This window comes from Bufo gargarizans, chromosome 7 (genome assembly GCF_014858855.1).
Source record: "Bufo gargarizans isolate SCDJY-AF-19 chromosome 7, ASM1485885v1, whole genome shotgun sequence".
In the NCBI taxonomy this organism is placed as follows: Eukaryota; Metazoa; Chordata; class Amphibia; order Anura; family Bufonidae; genus Bufo; species Bufo gargarizans.
In genome coordinates this window covers 48,796,725-48,820,874 of record NC_058086.1, presented here as the reverse complement: position 1 = coordinate 48,820,874, position 24,150 = coordinate 48,796,725, and the positions used below count along the sequence as shown (strand labels likewise).

The window sequence follows — 24,150 nt, the reverse complement described above, 5'->3', positions numbered from 1 at the left end:
AGATACATCAAGTGGCTGAGATGACTTCTGGATCTAGACGACTTCTAGATATTGAGGCATGCCAGCCAGCATTCTCCTAACCCAGGAACCTGCTTTCTGGAGGTCGCTGCAGGGACCCTCATAGACATCTTGTACCGTCTTACTCCTACCAGCTGCTGTGTGGGCCGTAGGTAGTATGGAGCTGTATAGTGGGCCCCGGAATAAATTTTACCGGTGGGCCCTAGTCACCCCTGTCATTCTGACACTGTATCTATCTATCTATCTATCTATCTATCTATTAAGGGTCATTTGCACATAAGAGTAGTTTCATTTCCATGCCATTTTTTTCAAGTCTAGTCTTGATTAATTGACTTTCCAGAAAATTAAAAATACACCACACAAACCCCAGAATATGACAATAGACAAGACACAAGGGATAGAATAATTATCCAATATGAGCTTTTATTTAAAAAGCATCTTTTTACAGCAATTTTTGAAGAAAAAAATAATAGTATTCTACAAAACATATTTGAATAATATTCTTTTTTTTCTTCGTTTTTCTTTTCTTTACAATATGAAACATTACAAAAATACTGACAATTTCTTTCATTTTATACAATTGCCACTAGTTATTGCTTTTATTTAATAGTGAAATTACTACCACAGATCTAACAATATTTTAGGTGACTATACAAAAAAAATTAAATTGTTGCTTGTTTCTTTTTTAAGCAGCAAAATAAAAACACAGGTCGAGACACCGTTAATGATCATAGTGGATATATCTAAAATTATTCTGTTTTTGTTTTTTTTTATTTTTGAAAAATATTTTACATAGTTAATTCTTTACTGTTTTATACATTATTTATATAATATATAATATATAAAAAAAATCAGCTTGTTTGCTATTGTTGAAATGATAGGACGGATTTTATTTTTTTGTGTTAATATTGTGGTAAATTTAAGGAGTAAAAGTTACAAAAAGAAGTTTATTTGTGCCTTAAATTACTCACTTTTGACGGTTTGAAACACTTCATATTGTTTGTATGATTGTTGCATGAAATGTCATGACTCTATCAATGATCGTCCATGAGACTGGAGAGACTACAATTGATTCAGGATAGCATACCGTCCAGCGGTACCCTGCTCTAGGTCATGTACGTTGGGTATCAAACCCAAAGTCTATAGTGCTTAAAAAGTCTCAAGCAAGACAGGCCACTAATGGTTTTCCACCTTCTGAGAGTCTTCTGGCCAAGAACCGTGTTGGGTATGTTCTGTTCTTGCCGGTTTCTAGACAGTTTCAGGAAGGGTGTCAACTTTGATCTCCTTGGTAGGAATGCCTGCCTCGGGTTTGATGGGGTCAATGATACCTTTTGTTATATATCTTTCTATATATTTTTGTAAGAAGGTCCATCGGGAATGGCCAATAATGGAGACACCATCCCCAACCATGAGTCCCTTATGGTCTTACTACATATGAGTGCTATAGATCTATATAGTGCTATCGTTAATAATCAGTTTTTTTCTATGAGCCAAGAATATCTATAGTCAAAGACAACTCCCTTTTGTTCAAATAAAGTTTGGAGTTCATAAATTTATGAACAATAGGTTGTTCATTAAAACATGAACAGATAAAGACCAATTGTACATCTGGAATTCCATCTTGGCTTCTTGTCATCACTTGGCCGCCCAATAGTCTGAACTTCCCCCACCTTCTGCCAGGTTGTGATCGAAAGGCCTCATAGCAGACATTGTTTATTGTTTTTTTTTTTCTTTTTTAAGTCTCCGTTTGGTTGGGTCAAAGAGTCTTTCTCTACATTCTACTGTCTGATGAGATTGGAAAGCAGCAGGTCAATGAATTCACTGTCAGAAGTTCTTCTGCAATCAGTTTTCGGTGGTTTTATACAATATTTCGGTCAATGATGTCCACAGGTGACAGAGAGTCTTTCTTCACAGGAGGAGGGGTGACCGTGGGTTTCTTCGGCGTCTTGAAGAGGTCTGATACGAAAAACACCTGCAAAAAAATCAAAAAGAGAAGGTTAATGGACTCATTTACAACTTTTTGTGTCAGTGGACAAGAGAAATAAAAATTCAAATACACAACACAGACTACAGTCCACCAAGATTTATGATTCCGATGCCAGTGGATTGGCTTCCTAAAGGGAAAGTCTATGCTATCTGTGAGGACATGCAATGTCAAGTTGAGGATGACAGCACTCCTTCTAGGCATTTCTGGAATAATGCCACCATCAGCCTCAAGCTCCCTCTCCCTGCTGACATCCAATGCAAGGAAGAGATATTTGACCATGATTTCCTGAATACACGATAGCGGAAGCCGTCTGCAGGATGTGAAATAGACGACATTTAACATATCAGGGCAGGGATATGGTGACAATGGAACATAGGGGTGTGTGCAGGGAAATCACCAGCCAGGTCCACCTAACTTCCTACAGTGTGAAGTGTCAGCTGGGGACAGCACACAATGCAGGCGGAAAAATGTGTAGGATAAGAAAGAGTCTCCCCCTCCGGGGTCATCTGTGTCTGCCGGATTACTGCTCAGTTTTACAAGATGACCTATATTTTATTACTGCCAAGTTAATTTTTCCTGCATGTAATCAGAGGTCGTGCTGGACGGTTGTACATTGATAAGTGCGCATATGCCATAAAATCTGGCCATATATGCCCTACAGTCCACCTTAGAGCAACCATGTTGTGTGGTGGCTGAGGTGGGGCTCTGTTAAAGTTTATGCACTGTTGCCCTGACTGCCCAATTTTGGAAAATTGGATCAGCCCATGGTCTTGCAAAGGTCAGCAGAACTTCTAAAAGAGCCAATGGTGACCACTGCTTAAGCACACATAAGGTCATAGTATGGGCATTTGTACCCCTGAGCACCAGCAAATGGCTATCTGCCAATGGGCTGCCTATATGGGACAACCCAACAAATGGAGTAACAGAACCTCTTCAAAATAGCCAGGACCCTATGGAACTTCCCTACTGGAGAGTTAAAGTTGCTCAATGGATTCCAAAGTTTTCCACCAATCTTGGACATACATTTCTGAAGAAATTAGATTGACCGTGTTTGACTTTTCATGGTCAAAGTCAACTTGAAATAGGCAGTGACAGGGTTCTTGGGCAAAAGACCCACCCGCCTAACTCTGGAGGCACAAGTAGAAGCAAATCGGGTGTGTTAATCAACAGTTGTGGTCAGTCTGTCTGATTTCTGGGTTCAATAAGAAGGTGGATAATTAGACAGATGGGCAAACTAATGGTTGGTTGGTTGTATGGTAAGATGGATGGACTGCTCTGCTTTGCCTACCAAAAACAAGCCTAAAGATAGGGTTGGGATTAGGAACCTTTTTTCTCAGAAGGGAGATCAATACCTGTATGAAGGCCACCATGGCTTCTTTTGGAGGTGACTATAGTGCCCTGTGGAGTCATTTACTACAAATGTGAAATCAGCTTTTAAAAATTCCTTTCAAGCCTCTCCAGGTATGTCGGAGTGGCAGGCCTGGAGTTGTTAACTCACTAATACGTTGCACTTTGTCTTTTTTTCGGCAGCTGTCGACCATTTCCCAATGGCTGGAGGTTACATAAACAACTGGCAGAGCTCATGAAATACAACCTCTGCAAATTCTCCTCTCCGGGTCACACAATGAAGGGCGGTGAATACAGAGGAGCGGGAGAGAGAAGGGGGAAAAGCTTCTTGTACTGGGTTTGGTCCACTTCCTGAAAAGCGAAGTTCTCCACCCAAAAAATAAACTCCCCAAGCCTTCTCAGGGAGAGGAATGTGCTTTCATTCCCGGCTGATGTGTCAAATTGTACATTTTTTTGAACCTCTTCATCTATTTTTGCACATTTTACTGGAAAAGCAACACATCTCTGGAAACATTAGAGAAATTGGCCGGCAGGGTAGAGTAGTATAGACTCCTGGTGACTTCTGGAGAGTTCACTGCAGCCAGGCGTCCCCTTAAAATAAAAAATCCACAGAAAGACAAATCCTTGGGTTCTTCTCTTCTGTTTTATAAATTTCAAGGAAAGCTGGGTAACAGCTGGTAGTGTTGTCTAGTTTTCTTTATTTGGAGGGGGGTCACCCTTGCAGTGTGACTCGTGTGAGGACATGACAATGGGTCTTTGTAACGCTGTCGAGATGCTGTGTTTTTAACCATATGGGATATGATAAAGGTCAGCGTGTGCTCACATCCTGCTGCACGACCATGATGATGACAACGTACATTTTCTATAGAAATATGATTTCATGACAGCACGAAGCGCCGGCGGTCAGATCTCATCTCACCACCATTACCCATCATCAGGAAAGACTCTGACCGATATCCGGGAGGAATGATCTCAGTCTGCCCGGAGCTTTGTGCTAGAGCCGCATCTGCTCTGACATTTGTGCGACTCTGAAGAGCCTCTTACACGTCCACAGACGGCGGCGGCGGCCAGCACAATGACTTGTCAGTGCTCAGTCCAACAAAGACCCAGAAGGAGTCAATGATTTTATTTGTTACTGATTAAAATTAGAAAATAATCCACAATTGCCAATTCTTCTTAACCAACCGAGAGTTGGCGCTAGTGACAGGCAGCAATTTTCCGAGCTACGGAAAACTTACAGTAATTACCAGACGCCCTGAAACTTTTTTCCCCCATGTAGAACATAAACGTTTGCAACTATGTGTATAATCTGGAGCAATGCTTTAAAAAATGGTTACAGTTTGCAACATTTTAACAACATGGCAGCAGAAAGGACCCTAGTCATCCATGACTCTCAGTATCCCTGTCCCTTTCCTTTGGTAAGGACACACAATAGTTTTATGACCCCCCCCCCCCATAACACCAGCTGTTTCCTACGTGATTGTCATACGTCAGTCTATAAAAAACGCTTTTTCCCTAAATATTTTACAAGCCTGGGATGATGGCATGGAAGCCGGAATGAGGTAGACCAGGACCCATGTAGACATAGCGTAAACTACAATGGTGAGAAAGTATAGGAATTGGGTCTCGTGAGAGCGACCGAGGGACTTAACAGCCATTCAATGGGATCTAACAGGGGCCAGATAAGCTGCCTCTCGGTGTAGTCTCCAGCCTTTGCCCATGTTTTTCTTCTGTAGCCCGAAGCCTCCGTCTCTGATAAATCTGCAGACATGATTTGATTACATGATCATTTTCTCTTCTGCTCCTGAATTAAGTGGTAACACATGGGTCGCTGTTCATAAAAAAAAAAGAGGCGATGTCGACGGCCTGGCCGCTGCTCGTTGTGCAATCTGCCTGAGAACAAGCAAAGTGGCAATCGTGGTCAACTGGTTTCCGAAAATCTACAATCAACTGGGTTTTGTTACCTCTCCAATAAAAACAAGGCGGCAGAAGTTCCCAGGGAAGGCATGTGCTGGAGAGGCACCGGGGGGGCAGATACTTGTAGTGAGAAATTCTCAAACTTGGCCACAAACATGGGATTTGTGTTGGTGGAGCCGCCAAATTTCACAGGATGAGGCAGCAATCGTGTCTGAAGGCCAATTGTTCCCTCAAGTCCTCTATAGATGGATGATTGAATTTTTACCTGTCCTATCATTTGCTTCCCCAGAGATAAGGGGTGTCAGAAGTATCTGATAGCCGCTCATCTTGCCAATGTACACTAGTGTAACAATGGGCGAAGATAGCTGAGGTCCAAATATTATTTTATCTACTTGTCTATTTTATTAAATACCTGAAATCCTTCTGTTATTCCTCCAGGCGATGTATGACTAAATTTGCTAGGCACTAAGCTTTGTCTCTAGGCTGTCTGATGCCGTCAGTGGATTGGATAATGTCAGTGTGGCGACGCTCCCAATTAAAAAGGGGAATAGTAACACCTATTTGTTCATTTAGATATACAGTTCCAGGAGGAATAACAGAGGAATTGCAACAGAAAACATGCAGAGTTCTTAGAAAAGATGCTAAAAAAATAGCTATTTCATGAGAAATACAAGTATTGACCAAACTGACATGTCAGGAAAGTTGACTGGTATCTACTTTGTTTCCATTGATCTATGGACATGGCCTGAAATGGAGAACCCCTTAAAGCCAATAATACTTTACAGTCGTACTCTTGGTCCAGTGAAGGTTCAGACAATATGGTTGTTCATGGTCATATCTGCCTCATGGCAAGACCAACCCCAAGAATCAGACAGCTCCATGTGCAGATGTTCCTGATCAGGGTCACTCTCGTATCTATGTGATGGACCTGCCATCATGGGAGATACTTACTATGCAATAAGCCACCAAAGCTCCCTGCACGAAACCAGCCAGCACGTCGGAGGGATGATGCTTGTGGTCCGAGACTCGGGACAGCCCTGTGTAGAAGGCCATCATAAGGAGGGTGAACTGCAGCAGGGGGCGTAGGAGCCGGGCTCCTCTCCATGTAAATCTTGACTGAAGGTAAAACTGGAAAAAAAGAGGAAACAATCATTAAAATTTGTAACTAATTATAAATGTTATAGACATATTCTACTGCGGCTACAAGTCACCCAAAGAGGAGACACGACAGCTCCCAACGCGACAGAATTAGTTTTTAGAATCAAGACATTTTTGGAACAAATTGGAAGAAATCTGATCTAGTTGTCACTTTCCCTCTGATCCGCTTAAACTTTATCCTTTCCTTCACCTCCCAGACGTCTACAGGAGTCACCAAGTTCTCAATTTAGCTAAAATTACATTTACTGGCAAAATCCTGTAATCAGCAGCTGGAGAAGAAGGCCAAAGGCAAGTCAAGGCCGGGGGGATCTGTCCCTACGGAGGAGGCCGACGGCTTGTAAATGTCTAGGCCAAGGGAGCTACTGTGCAATGTAAGTGCGAGCCTGCGGCCCGACATTGATTTTCAAAAAAACAAAACAGTCAAAGGTAAAATTGGGATTTCTGAAATGAAGAATTTTTCACAAATCTTTCAAAAATTCTAAAAAATTACAGACGTGCAAAATAAAAAATAAAAATATATATATAGAGAGAGAGAACAGATAGTGTCTCTAAATAATGTAAGAAGGTCCCAAGGTTCCAAACCACCATGGGCGTCACATGCCTTAAAGAAGTCTACCCCTTTAAGACCTCAGAAACACTTGTATACATTGAATCTATATATATGTTGAGAGATACATTGTTGCTGTTTCCTCTTGGACTTGGGCCCAGTCCACTTGTCTTGATTTCTGTGGGAACCTTCTGAAACAAAGGGGAAGAGACGCAGGGAAGTTGGACACTTCTGTTCCACTTATCAAAACCGATTGGACATGACCAGGTTGGGATGAGCACAACAGGCACCGGACAAGACCCACTGGTGGACCCCTTCCCTTCCTATAGGAAGGAAATCGAGGGAATGGCAGGGACGCCGCGGCTGGAGGTGACCGGTATTTTAAGAAATTACTTCATACAATCGTCTGGCCCCAAAACAGTAAAAACATTGTAACTTCCAATGTATCTGTGTCTGGTAAAGCTGAGTAACACCTACAAGAGCCCTGAACAGAAGCAACACATCCGTGGGAGATGCAGATCTGTCATGGTTGTCACTCATCCTTCCTTGTAGCAGAATATTTATTTATTTTATTTATTTATTTATTGATTGATTTTTGCTACATTTCGCCGGTTTCTTGCTTCCTGCCTCTGTTCCTTCTCAAACCCTGAATTTCCGATCTTTCCTGCAAGGTCTGCAGCTTTTCTCTCCTGCCCTCGGATAGATGACGGATTTCACTTGGTTGGATGATGTCAAAAGACAACGTTTCATTTCCTAGTGTTGACCTTTGACACAGGAACTGATGTTTCCTTTGTCAGTGACTACTCAGTGCTGCGGTCATTAGAAACGGGCTTCTACCAGAATTCAAGGTGACTCACGTGGAAGGGTCTGTGGGGGGGAAAGTGACTCAAGTGTGGATTTTATGGATTTTTTTTTTACTTATTGTATGACCTAGCTTACAACAGATTTAAAGGGACAGTCCATTTTACATAATTCTTTATAATATGTCCCAGTGGGAAGTCCTCTGATTCAGTCAGATCCTAAAGCTTACAGCATGGCTCCCCCGTTAAGATGCTTATTTGAATTTCGGGACCTACATTTTGTTAAGGGGCGCTCCATGTCTATGGCATGCTGAGGCTTATAGTACTCCTTCAATTGTGCTGTAGTCTAAGGATACACAAGCAGTCATGTGATCTGCGGGGATCAATTCAGATGAATTCCTGGTCACTATGACCCTGATGTTCAGTAAAACTTAATGAATTCGGGGTAATGTCTTCCATGTCAATGTGCAACCGTCCTGACCAGCTCATTAACTGACCCTGAAATACATATAAATCTGCAATGTTAGGAAACATTATATCCCTTTCCCCCATTCCCCCCCCCCCCCTTGTCTATTACTGTCATATGTGTCAGTCTGTACTGCAATGCTCGGATTCTATGTGTAAACCAGAAAGCTAAGTTGGATCTATAGGGAGCAGCAAGGTATGGCAGATACAATGCAATCATACACAGTAAGATCAAGGCTTACAGGGCTTGCTGGGAGTTGTAGTTTCCCTGCTGCAGGCTATAAAGCAAGGCCTGTGGATAAGGACCTATATTTGGCTGCTGGCCGCACCCCCCCGCCGCTCGGCTGTTTATACTGGAGCTGCTGGAATTCCCATTGTTTGGTAATGAAGGAGTCTCAGTTTTCAGAGCAAATATTAAAGTGATAACGAAACATCAGGGCATGAAATAGTGACCCTGTCATGGCGGCACAGGCACCGTCCGGAGCCTCCTGACCCCTTCGTGGGGCAGGTGATGGTCTCTATGATGTATGGAGCCTGCAGAGGAGGCACAAGGATCACAACCCCCATTATCTGCTCCGTCACAGGGACATATAATGGCCACAGATAGGGATCGCCTGGATGTTGTGACAGTGGGTAATCCGATCTGTGAGGCGACCGTCCTAATCCTGATCCAAGATTAGCCGAGATTCCTGACAAGTAATCAGTGATCGACCTGCAGATTATCTCACAATAGCTACAGGCGGTCACTTATCTCCAGCACAATGGCTTTGTAGGTGACAGGATTTCCAACATTTCATGTCACCTAGCTTTCTCAGAGTCCTGAATGGCAAACCAGGGAATATAAACCTGTTATAACTGCTGCTTTGCCCCAACACCATGCTTTATACTGCAGCTCTGCTTATTTATATTGGCTGATATGCATGAACACAATCACCTAGAGATATGCCCCGATTGTATGTGATGGGAATACCCCTTTAAAGAGGACTGCTCACCTCTCCTGGGATGTCCGTTTTAGTAACCCCCCCATGCATCCCAAACAATTCTGGAGCATCTATTTTTATGACTCTTTGATGTGTCGTTCCTTTATTATTCCTGCTAGAAGCTATGAATTAATTGGTAGCAATATGTAATGAAGGTCCAGATGGGTGTTACCACCTGCACAGTCTGACATTATCCAGTCAGTGCTTCCAGTGTCACACTGTGCAAGTAGTCACCTAGCTTTCTCAGAGTCCTGAATGGCAAACCAGGGAATATAAACCTGTTATAACTGCTGCTTTGCCCCAACACCATGCTTTATACTGCAGCTCTGCTTATTTATATTGGCTGATATGCATGAACACAATCTCACCCAGACTTATGAACAAACCATCTGACTAGTTATGCAGTGATGTATCACCAGCTATTGCTAAAGCTGCTACGCTCTCTTTACCCCATACTTTACACTGCAGCAATGACTGTCTGCTGAATATGACCATTAACTCCTCAGAGCATGGGACAGAACGATCATAAACCACAAGTAAAAATGTCATTTAATATATTTTCAATATCTGCAAAAGGCAGTAAACCCTGATCACAGTCTCATCAATGAGTGTCATGGCCGCCTCCGTTCTTCGAGGGGAAGGAACTGGGGAAATGAAACACCTGGCAAAGAATATACTCCGCCGCCGGCGTGGGACGGGGAGGTAGACATCTGTCTGTGGCTGGCAGCAGATGAATGATTAACATGACATTATATTACCATTTATCTCTTTGCATCATGGGAAGAACCTGGGGGCTCGATATGTTCATCTGGCGACCCAGACAGGAGTGATAATAATATAAAAATGCTATAAGTAGTCTATCACCCAGCTTTCCTAGAATCCTGAGTGCGAATGCATAAATCAGGGGGCCTATGACTGCGTAACTAGGCAGATTTACCATTCCGGATACTGGTTGTCGCCCAGCGGTCCCTGTCACAGACAGCACCGTATGCTAATCTGATGGTCAAGTGAGCCGGATATGAACTTTGCCAATGACTACAATGTGACTAATATGTAATGATGTGTCATTCAGATCCGATACAATTGGCTACAATACAAGGAAGGATCAATGAGATTTCCAATGAGATTAAAGGGGTATTCCCATCACATACACTGGGGGAATAGAGCTAGGATATGCCCCCACTGCCTGATAGGTGCGGGTCCTACCTCTGGGACCCGCACCTACAATGAGAACCGAGCGGGGAAATGAACAGAGGGCGCACTGCGCATGCGCAGCTGCCCTCCATTAATTTTTATGGGGCCGCCAAAAATAGCCGAGCTATTTCCGTCTGCCCCATAGAAATAAATGGGAGCGGTGGCCGCGCATGCACGGTGCACTCCCATTCACGTCTATGGGAGCAGCGCTTGGTGGTGGATGGACCCCAGGGTCCTCCAGCCACAGCTCTCCCCGCTCCGTTCCTGTTGTAGGTGGGACCCGCACCTATCAGACAATGAGATCCTAGAGATATGCCCCGATTGTATGTGATGGGAATACCCCTTTAAAGAGGACTGCTCACCTCTCCTGGGATGTCCGTTTTAGTAAGGGGCCCCCCCCCCCCCCCCTCCATGCATCCCAAACAATTCTGGAGCATCTATTTTTATGACTCTTTGATGTGTCGTTCCTTTATTATTCCTGCTAGAAGTTATGAATTAATTGGTAGCAATATGTAATGAAGGTCCAGATGGGTGTTACCACCTGCACAGTCTGACATTATCCAGTCAGTGCTTCCAGTGTCAGACTGTGCAAGTAGTAACACCCGTCTGGACCTTCATTGCATACCGCTAGTCATAGCAATAAAGAAATGGTAAAAACACAGAGTCATAAGAGTAGATGCTCCAGAATTGTTATTAATTAGGGGATGCAAGTAGGTAGTAAAACAGACATGTCAGGAGAGGGGACGGGTCCTTTTTAAAGGGATCCCAATCCCAATGGTAATAAAACAGAACTAATTGGGATCACTAAATAAAATGTCAGAAAAGCCGATCGTGGATGCCCCTCCAGGTCACATGACCCACCGCGCCCCAGCCTTATGTCCCTATTCCCTAAGAGCTCAGGGTGGCAGAGGTTGTCCTTTCTGGTCCCTATTCTGCCATTTCTAGGGGATATTTGGTAAAAGGATAGGACAACATATAGATGTCCTAACCTCAGGGGGGTCAGTCGGGGGGAGTCCTTTAAGGGGCAAATTATTATTATTATTTATTTGAAAGCACCATTAATTCCATGGCACAGTAGGTGAAAAATGAAGCCCAGAGTGTTATATTTAAAGTGACAGGCGCGGCCTTGTTCCAAGTCTTCGATCTGTTAACGTGTTTATTTAAGGCAGGTGAACGGCCTCATGATTCATTCACTAATAAGGAAGTCGCCTTTTCTCATTTCCCTCTGTCCTGAGATATCGGGTTGGTTGAAAACACGTAAAACCCATCTTATCTCGTCATGGCCAAAGACCTGAACGATACACGGAAAAAATAATTACAAAAAATCTACATATACCGTGCTGTGTTACGCTAAACTCCAATTTCTATCACTCTCCTGCTGCCAGGGGCGGTGATGTCATATCTGGCCGGACAGGTTCTGCCGTGGTAATTTACTGAAAGGAAAAATAGGAGCATTCGCCAAGATCGCACGCTACTTGCCAAACTGCACTGATTGCTCGCGACTGCTCAGGAGGTCCTAGGGAAAATGAGATTTTGTTTTGTACTCCATGCACATCTGAAGCTGCATTCGGAAACTCTACTAGATGGCAGCGCCCTGTAACAATACGAGCTGTGTTGTTGGGTCACAGGATGATTTGCAAGAGCAGAATTCTGAATGCAGCTTTGCAGGTGAATGGAGCATTGATGAAACTCAAGCCTGCACCTTCTTCAACGTTACTGGTAGATGGGAGCTCCTCCGTTGGAAGGTTTCAGATGACATAGGTGTCCGCCATTGCCGAAGCCTCTCCCCCCACCTCCCTTAAAAACATTGTAAATCTGCAGTAATCGCGCCTAAGCCTCCTATCTGACACGTGGACGTATATTTTTCTTGTAATTAAATATAGAAAAACGTTTCTATAAATAGAATTCACTGTTCAATCTTCAGGACACCTCCGAAAATGGAAGTCAGGGGGCACAACAAAACTTTCATTCAGCCGAAGAAATAGGTCAACTTCTGTTTTAATAAATGTTGGGGGAAGGCGCTTACGAAAACAGTCAGAAATAAAAGTGACGGCCTTTATAGAGGGGCTTAGCTGCCTAAATGTTTTCATAGCATCCGAGCCGGGATGGGGGTATAACTGCTCACAGACACTATGATGGGGGTGGGGGGTCTTACACTACCACGGAGGAAATTCAGCACCACCTTTCCCCTCTAACACCTGCAGCAGGTAATATTTTACAGCTAGGCAGCGAGCCGGGGGTCTCAAATCATTTTCCAGACATAAAGCAAAATAAATACCATAAAAAAGAAGAAAGAATCTCTAACAGAAAACAACATCCCTGTTAGGACTCGAAGCAACCCTACGAGGGTCTTCGTATGAAGCATTTTACTGTTTGCGCCCTCCTGCAACTTTAACAAAATGCATAAAAATGATAATAAATCAAGCCGTAATACATCGGTTCTGTCCGCGTGGCTCCAGCATGTCTTACTGAAGACTTTTATACCTCGGAGTAGCAATCAAATGTCTCCTAGTCTGGATGGGACATCCAATGCTTTGTGGGGGAAGGGAAGTGACAACCTCTGCTCCGAGAGTCTATAAGGCTCAAGGGGTGTATGACATTGTTATAAAACATCAGAGCAGTTTTGTTTCACATTGGAAGATCTGAAGTGGACGACAAACTCCTATTCCCTGTGACCACACCCCTTCTGTTAAAAGCCCCACCCCCTGCATTGGAAACTCAGTAAAACCCGCCATCCATACTTCCTATATGTGTTTAAGTCTATTAATCCATCTCTATGGTTAAAAGATGAGTTTTCTAATGAGGATTACTAAAAATACTGATTGGTGTCAGGCAGGTGGATCACCCCTTTAAGGTACCTGGATGTGGAGCACCCCTTTAGGATGCTTTCAGACGACCGAGTGTCACGCTCCGGACTCACGGTGCAGCACCCGCTTTGAACTTCCAGCACTGCCGGGGGGTTGTATAGCATTATATTGACTTATAAAGCTATGTAACCCTTACAGTTCTGGTATGTATTGAATAACACTAACATAATGCTGTCATTGTTATCCAACACATTCCAGACCCCTAAGGGTTACAAAGCATCATAAATCAATATAATGCAGTGCTGGGAGGTCAGGATGGGTGCTGCACTGCGAGTCCGGAGCGTGACACTCGCTCGTCTGAAAGGAACCGTAAACTGCATTTGCAAACACTTTTAGAATCGGCGAGGGTCTTCACACTGGAATTCCCATTGATCACACTTGTATCAAGGTAAAGAATGCTTTGCTATGTATACAATGTGTATAACTTACCACCAAGTATAGCATGGTATACATGGAGAAGGAGGCGTGGCCGGAGAAGAACGACTTTCTGTAAAGACAAATAAAAAAATCCTTAGAATAAGATAAGGACATGACTGCGATGGACTTTTACCGAATAGATTGAGCAAGAGCTGACTCATGGCCTTATCTTGAGGAGCATCAGCCTCCAGAACATGTACAGGTATGTATAAAGATATACTGACTGTATATAAGGGAATGTCATACCCTGTTTACTTTAAGATAATGCACCTGACTACCCGGTCATCAAACCTATCTTTGGCATGATTCATTGTTACACAGCATAGGAAGTTGCAGGACTTATTATGGAAGAGGGTTTATGACCATGTACAAAGCGAAGAACAGTAGAATAATGAAAAAGACCAAAAAATAGTCCTATTTGTCTTATTTTTAGATTATAAAGCCAGATTAGCATGATCTTCTGGGATGTAGCTCCACCCACAATTAAATAAAACACTGACGGCCCCTGAGGTGCTGGTCAGGCTGGCTCCATCCCTCTACTCCATGGTATTTATGGGGTTCCTCAGAATAACACACAGACAGTACAGGAGGCAGAGGTGGGCTGGCACTCATATTGCCCTTCTGTTCTACAAAGGATGGGAAGGTAAAAAAAAAGGCACCAAGCTTGAACCAACCCAAAAAGAGGGGCCTGTTTAGATTGGCGTTTATTTCTCTATACAAACCACTGAGTCCCCCAATACCCTGAGCCAGTAACTACTGGCCTTCATGCAGTGTATCACATACCTGGCTTCAATGACTTTACTCTCCAGACCTCTGCACTTATAATCCTGGATGTATCCAAGAGAACAGTTGATTTGTGTGAAATCCGGATCACAAACTTCTATGAAATGAGGGCGCAAACGTCCAATGGAAACCTTTGCAATGTCTGTAAAAGACTGACTTATCGCACAGCCGAATACGAAGCACCCGACTTGCTTGTACAATGCAGAGACGTAGGGATTCTGGATGAACGAATATGAGCGCTCCTTCAAGTAGTATATCCGGAAGAACTCGCCCACAATGATCTGCAAAGACATGGAACCTTCATTAGTAAAAGGCAAAAATGTTCAAAAGATGTAAAAGACCCAACACCAATTACCAAGAACAAGACCCAGCACCAATTACCAAGAAAAAGACCCAGGACCAATTACCAAGAACAAGACCAAGAACCAATTACCAAGAACAAGACCCAGAACCAATTACCAAGAACAAGACCCAGGATCAATTAGCAAGAACAAGACCCAGCACCAATTACCAAGAACAAGACCCAATACCAATTACCAAGAACAAGACCCAGGACCAATTACCAAGAACAAGACCCAATACCAATTACCAAGAACAGTACCCAGGACCAATTACCAAGAACAAGACCCAGGATAAATAACCAAGAACAGGACCCAGGACCAATTACCAAGAACAAGACCAAGAACCTATTACCAAGAAAAAGTCCCTCCACTAATTATAAAGCAAGCAGACAGTTCTCGAAAGATTGGATGTTCTCATGTCAAGGACCCCAATATAGAGGAACCTAGACAAGACCAATCTTATGCACATATTGTAAGAAGACTATCATATTTGGAAGAGATAAAAAGGTGATGAGAAAAGATGGCCAGGAAAATGGAGATAATCACAGGAATCAAAAACCCTGGGCCACGGGAAAACAGGAGACCCAAACACAAGACAGGACATTCTGGAGAATCGCTGTAGGCTCTGGGAGTCTACACTAAGGCTATGGGAGTCTACACTAAGTTAATAGCATGGTGCAGGATTAGAAAAACATGTCTTCTTTCTCCCCAAAACAGTGCCACTCCTGTCCACGGGCTGTGTCTGGTATTACAGCTCAGCCTCACTGATGGTAAGGGATAGGTGTGACACTGTTTTTGGGAGAAAGCTGCCATGTTTTTCATAAGGCCATTTTTACACAAGTCAAAAAACGGACCTTGTGTCCTTCTCCTCAGCATATATTTTATATTACAATGTATCCATTGCTTCCATCGCTTTGACAACCAAATAACCAAACAAAGCCCCCGGGATTATCTGTAGATACAAGCGTCTACGTGCGGCTTTTACAACCTGTAGCACATTAATGCCCATTCAGAGTATCCAGCCACCCGTGAACCCCAATGGCCGCCCTGGTCCCCGCTCTGGAGGGTGAGAATACAACATTCCTGGACCTTAAACTAAGATATCAGAATTGTGACCATAATGGGGCACCACGGGCAGACCCTTTCATACCATCCCAACCATTAAGTCCCATTTACACATGAATGCTGCAGGAAATCTTGATAAGTCAGAGATCACTCACTTTCCCACAAGTTATTTTAGTTTTGGGTCTGTTTTTATTAAAAAAAAGGATGGCCACGAGTAAATGTATAGAAGGCTATGTGCGATAATCATGTCTGTATATGATGCGTGCAGTCTATGTTTATACTGTCTGTCTAACCCATGCAGCCTATGTGCAAACGCTGTGTGTAGTCTATGTGTTTAGTATATATCTATACTATGTGCAGTATATGTGTGTAGTATATATCTATACAGTGTGCAGTCTATGTGTGTAGTATATATCTATACTGTGTGTAGTATATATCTATACTGTGTGCAGCGTATATAAGTAGTATATATCTATACTATGTGCAGTATATGTGTGTAGTATATATCTATACTGTGTGCAGTCTATGTGTGTAGTATATATCTATACTGTGTGCAGCGTATATAAGTAGTATATATCTATACTGTGTGCAGTCTATGTGTGTAGTATATATCTATACTGTGTGCAACGTATATAAGTAGTATATATCTATACTGTGTGCAGTCTATGTGTGTAGTATATAGCTATACTGTGTGCAGTCTATGTGTGTAGTATATATCTATACTGTGTGCAGTCTATGTGTGTAGTATATATCTATACTGTGTGCAGTCTATGTGTGTAGTATATATCTATACTGTGTGCAGTCTATGTGTGTAGTATATAGCTATACTGTGTGCAGTCTATGTGTGTAGTATATAGCTATACTGTGTGCAGCGTATATAAGTAGTATATATCTATACTGTGTGCAGTCTATGTGTGTAGTATATATCTATACTGTGTGCAGTCTATGTGTGTAGTATATAGCTATACTGTGTGCAGTCTATGTGTGTAGTATATATCTATACTGTGTGCAGTCTATGTGTGTAGTATATATCTATACTGTGTGCAGTCTATGTGTGTAGTATATAGCTATACTGTGTGCAGTCTATGTGTGTAGTATATATCTATACTGTGTGCAGTCTATGTGTGTAGTATATCTATACTGTGTGCAGCGTATATAAGTAGTATATATCTATACTGTGTGCAGTCTATGTGTGTAGTATATATCTATACTGTGTGCAGTCTATGTGTGTAGTATATATCTATACTGTGTGCAGTCTATGTGTGTAGTATATAGCTATACTGTGTGCAGTCTATGTGTGTAGTATATAGCTATACTGTGTGCAGCGTATATAAGTAGTATATATCTATACTGTGTGCAGTCTATGTGTGTAGTATATATCTATACTGTGTGCAGTCTATGTGTGTAGTATATAGCTATACTGTGTGCAGTCTATGTGTGTAGTATATATCTATACTGTGTGCAGTCTATGTGTGTAGTATATATCTATACTGTGTGCAGTCTATGTGTGTAGTATATAGCTATACTGTGTGCAGTCTATGTGTGTAGTATATATCTATACTGTGTGCAGTCTATGTGTGTAGTATATAGCTATACTGTGTGCAGTCTATGTGTGTAGTATATATCTATACTGTGTGCAGTCTATGTGTGTAGTATATATCTATACTGTGTGCAGCGTATATAAGTAGTATATATCTATACTGTGTGCAGTCTATGTGTGTAGTATATATCTATACTGTGTGCAGTCTATGTGTGTAGTATATATCTATACTGTGTGCAGTCTATGTGTGTAGTATAGCTATACTGTGTGCAGTCTATGTGTGTAGTATATATCTATACTGTGTGCAGTCTATGTGTGTAGTATATATCTATACTGTGTGCAGTCTATGTGTGTAGTATATATCTATACTGTGTGCAGTCTATGTGTGTAGTATATAGCTATACTGTGTGCAGTCTATGTGTGTAGTATATAGCTATACTGTGTGCAGCGTATATAAGTAGTATATATCTATACTGTGTGCAGTCTATGTGTGTAGTATATATCTATACTGTGTGCAGTCTATGTGTGTAGTATATAGCTATACTGTGTGCAGTCTATGTGTGTAGTATATATCTATACTGTGTGCAGTCTATGTGTGTAGTATATAGCTATACTGTGTGCAGCGTATATAAGTAGTATATATCTATACTGTGTGCAGTCTATGTGTGTAGTATATATCTATACTGTGTGCAGTCTATGTGTGTAGTATATAGCTATACTGTGTGCAGTCTATGTGTGTAGTATATATCTATACTGTGTGCAGTCTATGTGTGTAGTATATATCTATACTGTGTGCAGCGTATATAAGTAGTATATATCTATACTGTGTGCAGTCTATGTGTGTAGTATATATCTATACTGTGTGCAGTCTATGTGTGTAGTATATAGCTATACTGTGTGCAGTCTATGTGTGTAGTATATAGCTATACTGTGTGCAGTCTATGTGTGTAGTATCTATACTGTGTGCAGTCTATGTGTGTAGTATCTATACTGTGTGCAGTCTATGTGTGTAGTATATATACTGTGTGCAGTCTATGTGTGTAGTATCTATACTGTGTGCAGTGTATATAAGTAGTATATATCTATACTGTGTGCAGTCTATGTGTGTAGTATATATCTATACTGTGTGCAGTCTATGTGTGTAGTATCTATACTGTGTGCAGTGTATATAAGTAGTATATATCTATACTGTGTGCAGTGTACACAGTAGTATCTGTGCATTTACCATATGGCTGCACTTCCACAGCTGGTCCTGGGCTGTGAGTCCCTCCAGTTAGTGGAGCGCTGCAGTCTGCAGACTATTTTTCTTCAGATCATTATATTCCAAATTAAATATGAAAAATAGCTTCAGAATATCCCCCGATGCGCCCCTCACTAATACAACCGCTCAGCCCCATTTGCTAAACCTCTGCTCCAGAAGGTGGACTGTAAATCCTGCGATCACGGACTCCAGGACTCACTGAAGTCTTCTGGATGTGAGAAAGCGGCCGTAAATCAGAATTATGACCTGGAGAGGCTCCGCTACCCTGACAGGGCACATAATTAAAGTCAGATTGTGACACCAAGTCCAACTCTCTCACCTCTGAAGAAGGGGACAGGGGGGCGCCAACTCCCTCCCCCACACTACGGGCAGCAGGCCATGGGCAGCACAGAGGGCAGGCGGCTGGCACTGTCCATAGAGGGGAAGGCAAAAAAGCTGCAAATTGTAAACAATGCACAAAAATGGGAAAATTTGGGATTAAATAGGGGAATAATGGCCAAGACCCCAACTCCTCTACTAATACAAGTTTATATGTCCTGTAAACTTTGTGCAAAAAATGTATATCAGTATCTGTGAACGAGACCAGACAGGGATACGCTGCCTCCATTACTGTAATAATCACATGGGACCCGCACCAGACCGCGATTCTGCTGCGCAATTCTCACCCCCCTAGAATTTAATGCTGAGACTGTATTGAGGAGCAACAGAATATAGGAATCCTGAAGTCTAAAGAGTTTCTTCTGAGAAGTTCTTCAAGCCCCCGGGGACGCCCTGTATCTATATTTATTTTACTATCAGGGTCCCATCCCCCATCTGGTGACACTGCTGGTGGTCCTCACAGATGCAGCAAGCTGTAAAGAATTAATTGGTAAATTAACTGAGTTTTCTTTTTCTTTTTCTATTTTTGTAGGAAAACAGAGGACACAGAACAGACGTCCATTCTATGCCGGCCATCGGGGCAAGTAAAAGGTCCTGACTCCTCACAGAAGTAGCTAAGGTGAGAGGGGGGCTCTCAGATGTCAGACTGTGTCCAATTACCAGGACTAAAGATGGAACTACTTAGGCCATTTGGGCATGAGGGCAGTGATGGGGGCCCCATGGCCTGATGGGGCCTATATTCCCTTAATTAGTTATATCAGACATACTGATAGGGACCTTAGATTGTGAACCGCACTGGGGACAGTGTGATGCCAATGTCTGTAAAGCGCTGCAGAGTATAGTAGCGCTATATAAGTGCATAAAATAAAATAAATATCAGGGCATGCAAAAAAGTTTAAGGGGTAAATGCTCCTGTAATGCTATAAGATCTTCTGTCCCCTCCAGACTCCTCTGTCCCATCCAGACTCCTCTGACCCCCATCCCACCAGCTCCTCTGTCCCCTTCAGACTCCTTTGCCCCCTCCAGATTCCTCTGCCCCCTCCAGACTCCTCTGCCCCCTCCAGACTCCTCTGCCCCCTCCAGATTCCTCTGTCCCATCCAAACTCCTCTGACCCCCCCAGCTCCTCTGCCCCCTCCAGACTCCTCTGCCCCCTCCAGACTCCTCTGTCCCATCCAAACTCATCTGTCCCCTCCAGACTCTTCTGCCCCCCCCCCCGACTCCTCTGCCCCCCCCCCCCCGACTCCTCTCTCCTCTCCAGACCCTTCTCTCCCCTCCACACTCTTCTGTCCCCTCCAGACCCTTCTGCCCCCTCCAGACCCCTCTGTCCCCTCCAGACCCTTCTCTCCCTTCCACAATCTTCTGTCCCCTCCAGACCCTTCTGTCGCTTCCAGACTCCTCTGACCCCTCTGTCCCCTCCAGACCCTTCTGTCCCCTCCAGACTCCTCTGTCCCCTCCAAACCCTTCTGTCCCCTCAAGACCCTTCTCTCCCCTCTACACTCTTCTGTCCCCTCCAGACACCATTGGCAGTGGCTTATCTCCCTAAAGCTAAAAGGACTGGGCAGTTGAAATCCAACATGCCTGATACTTTTCTCCCCTGTCAGGAGATCCTCACACACATTAGATGGTTGACCAGGAGGTAGCCATCATTTATCTGATATGTAAGGCTAGTTTTAACCTCTATTCATTATGGCTCTAGAGGCTGGTAAGAGGCCCATAAAACCCCTGCCCCCTTTGGTAGACTCTGCCCATCCATGTATTACATAACCTGGGGGAGACCCTAATCTTCTTGGGGGTATCAGCTGATCACCAGGGGCACAGGAGCCGGACATGGGGCGCCTGTTTTTAGAGAAGGAGTTCTCTTTAGTGTTACTTTGTTACCTCTAGATTGTCAGCAGTGACACACGAGACGCTTCTGTAACTAATCTCACATCTTGTCATTCACATTGTTATTATGGTCATTACATAATGAGACATTTGGTAAAATTCTTTAACATTCAATGACTTAATAACTTAATTAACTTAATCACCTCAACTACAAATCACTTGGAATTGTGAAACTGGCGTCAGTGCTGGTGGCGTCACACAGGTCACAATCCCTTCAGATGGGAGATGTCACCTCTACATCACCCACTGATGTCATCATGAGGCCTGCAAGCTCCACAAGCACAGGGCTGAATACAGCCGCTGGACACTATTGTAGTACTACAGCTCTGAAGACTGCAGCCAAGATGGTGGTAGAGCAGATTTGTACCCCCTAATTACTATATTAGTTTACTGTTTACAAATACATACAATCTAAATACAATGTTGCAAAACTTTGCAAATACTTTGCTTCTGCTTCCAAAGCTGCATTCAGAATTCTGCTATCCCCCCCCCCCACTCTGATTCCCCCCCACCCCCTGCTTGTTTAGTATCTGTCCAGAGCATGTTCTGATGTTTTTTTTCTTTTTTTGTTAAAGAGATATTTCAATCTTGTAAGGTGATGGCACACTGACCAGTGCTGTGGGCCCTCAGCAGCTTTTTCTTGCATGGTGGTCCTCCTGAGAACCCAGTCCCCTACACAGCTGGGTGACAGAGTGTCACTGTGCAAGAAAAGAAAGTAAAGGGCTTAATCAGGATAACTGGCTACACTCCCACCAATTACAGAGATATAATATCACTTTATGAAATGGAATACCCCTTTAAGACTTATATCAGACACTGAGGAACAGTCTGATATTGAAAAAGATATCCCAGAATGCATTACACTAGAGTATACTGCATTATATGACCCCTACTGGTAGATGTGTGTCTGTCACTAATTTTAAACTGAATTGTGAATGCAGCTCTGGCTGTGATTGGAGTATAAGAACATTAATAATGATGCAAAGTATTTCTCAGCCTTAAATAAATGATCTTTAAATATTTGCTATTTATTAGGTGAGCATACCCTTCAGCAATTCACAGATGACTTTTAAAACATATATTACCTGTCACATGCAGAATTAACCCTGAATATGATGACATCTACAGGCTCTATTTTCACAAACCTGAAGACTGACGCAAGTGCAATATGCCAGGCACAGAGGTGGATTAGGCAGTAAGCCTCGACCTCTGTCCCCGGAGGGCCATCTTCTATATAGAAAGCTCCAGCATGGGGCCCCGGGTAATCAAAACAGAATGAATCCACATATGGAAGAAAAGCAAAGGATTTTCCCAACACCGATGCAAAAGCAGAGATAACGTGGAATAAATCAGCAGTAATTAAACCCAGATCCACATAAAACTCCAATAATTGTACTTGCTTCAAGAAACAAGAAAGGAAAAAAATTTCCCCCAACTCTGGGATGAACTGTAATAATGGATGAGAAATGGCTGCTCGATAATAAATGTTTTGGTAGAATTTATCTTTTCAGAGGTCAGAGCTCAGTTTATTTTTTATTTTTTTATTACAGAAATCCAAAAGCCCAGAGCGAAAAGATAAAAGAAAAAGAAAGAAAGAAAGCCTGCAGGTACCACTAGGGGGAGCTCAGTGTATACTGTATTTTATCAGTGCAGCCAATGTATGCAGAAATCTCTTGAGCTCCCCCTACTGGTGGCTGCAGGCAGATACCATTTTATCATGTCTAACCAGGGGGATTTGGAGCTCTGTATCAGAAACACAGAGTCCTGACAATTTGACCTTCATTTCAGGTAATTAATAAACAGGATTGATACAGAACATTTAGCTGAAGAGTTCTTAACCTTCACGTGGGCACATACGGACAGTGAACAATTTCAGTTATTATAGTTCCTTTAAGGGGTTGTCCAACCCATTTTCACATACACTATTAAGGAATTCTGAGTTACAATTGGGGTGTGGTCCTCTGTTTAGGATAATCTATGGTTCATAGTGGAGAGTGGTTACAAAGGGCATCTCTCTCTCTCTCTCTGAAGGACCTATTCTTTCCTGCATTACACAAATTATCCATTAAAATAAACAGGTACTGTGTAATACTTCACTTCTCCTGTAGAGGCGCTGCAGGGAAATCAAACACTTAGTGCTAAGTTGCCCCACAGATTGTCTCGGCATGGGGGGCACTTTATGATCAGTTTATTAGAGATTGTCCAAAGAAGAGACTTTCTTTAATTGCTTTAGTGTGGTCTCCAAATGGACATCAATGTTAATGATATACAGGGCTTTATGCCCAAAAATAATATTAGGGGATAACTCTGACTGCATTCCTAAGGGTGACAACTGCCCTCTTTATCTTTGTAAGAATTAATGACAAGTTGTCACAGCTTCACAGCTTTTTCTATCATTGTTACAATGTATCATAGCAATTGTGGTGATACATTTCTATTATCATAACAATGTATCTATAGTTATAGAAAAACTTCACCTGGTGGTTTTGAAGGTCTCCTTACAGAGGTCAGTCTCTGGGTTACAAGAAGCAAAGAAATTGGGAGATTTCATATCCCCTCAGTGGCCCAGAAGGTTAAGAACCCTTTTCAGCAGCAATTCATAAGAAAAAACAGAAAAGATTTTTGTGATTGACAATTGACAACTTACAGCAAGGATGGAAATTAAAATGCCAGCAGCAGATAGCACAGCGTCACTAATTGTCTCTCCTGATTTGGTGGGGTACCGGATACTCTCATCCTTACAGTAGAACCCCCGATGATACGGTTGGATTCTGTTAGTTTCAATTATCAGGAAAGGGAGGGCGGCTACCCATAGAGCAAGAGAGAGAAACACAAAACAAAATAGAAAATACGTCAATGCACAAACTAATAGACATGAAAACAATGCACAGGGCAGGCGGCGCGGAGCAATGCAGGACCTCCCAGGTGTAATGATGATGACCAGGACTCCATCATTACTGGTAGAGGGGCGGCAGAGCTCCGCGGGGCCCGGCTCCTGTGCCAAGTGTCACTTACAGAAACCAGCGCCACCAGCACCCCCAGTGCCAGAAGCAATGGGACTGATATTGTGCTTTTCTTAAACTCATATCTGACGCTTTCATCGCTGCAGAAAAAGCCCCTCTGGTAGGGTAAGATGGCAGATGTACAGTTGGTCACGACTGCCGGGGCACAAGCTGTTAGGACAAATAATGAAATGTCAC

The 24,150-nt window shown here is 42.9% G+C and overlaps 1 protein-coding gene across 2 annotated transcripts in view; it reads right to left on the bottom strand.

The window, feature by feature from the left end:
• Positions 1–416: 416 nt before the first annotated feature.
• Positions 417–24,150, bottom strand: part of PLPP3 (phospholipid phosphatase 3) — a 47,740-nt gene continuing 24,006 nt past the window's right edge. Inside the window, exons 2-6 of one of the 2 annotated variants that reach the window (XM_044301573.1) lie at positions 23,966–24,123; positions 14,481–14,761; positions 13,710–13,767; positions 6,221–6,397; positions 417–1,990 (exon numbers count right to left, since the gene is read on the bottom strand). In XM_044301573.1, the coding sequence (XP_044157508.1) occupies positions 1,877–1,990; positions 6,221–6,397; positions 13,710–13,767; positions 14,481–14,761; positions 23,966–24,123 (788 nt within the window). In that variant the 3' untranslated portion in view covers positions 417–1,876. Of the gene's footprint in view, positions 1,991–6,220; positions 6,398–13,709; positions 13,768–14,480; positions 14,762–23,597; positions 23,756–23,965; positions 24,124–24,150 lie in introns of both variants that reach the window. The other variant, XM_044301572.1, reaches the window with a different exon arrangement.